The following is a 268-nucleotide window of genomic DNA, read 5'->3' as shown; positions in this document are numbered from 1 at the left end:
ATGGCGCACCGGGCTAAGTTGGCCATGTCGGGAAAGGTGCTTCTGCGCAACCCCATCAAGATTGGGTATGGTAAAGCCACTCCGACCACCCGGCTTTGGGTGGGTGGCCTTGGGCCCTGGGTGCCCCTTGCTGCCCTGGCCAGGGAGTTTGATCGGTTTGGCACCATTCGCACTATCGATTATCGCAAAGGTGATTCCTGGGCCTATATCCAGTATGAGAGCTTGGATGCGGCACAGGCGGCGTGCACCCACATGCGTGGTTTTCCCT

At 59.0% G+C, this 268-nt stretch overlaps 1 protein-coding gene across 1 annotated transcript in view; it reads left to right on the top strand.

Moving 5' to 3' along the window:
* The window catches only part of RBM15 (RNA binding motif protein 15), a 1,877-nt gene continuing 1,609 nt past the window's right edge, over positions 1-268 (top strand). The window contains exon 1 of the mRNA XM_010147395.1: positions 1-263. Coding sequence (XP_010145697.1) covers positions 1-263 — 263 coding nt within the window. The remainder of the gene's footprint in view (positions 264-268) is intronic.

The sequence above is a fragment of the Eurypyga helias genome, unplaced genomic scaffold, assembly GCF_000690775.1.
Source record: "Eurypyga helias isolate BGI_N326 unplaced genomic scaffold, ASM69077v1 scaffold30072, whole genome shotgun sequence".
NCBI lineage: Eukaryota > Metazoa > Chordata > Aves > Eurypygiformes > Eurypygidae > Eurypyga > Eurypyga helias.
The sequence above is the reverse complement of the archived record's forward strand: the minus strand, read 5'-3'. Positions and strand labels throughout refer to the sequence as shown.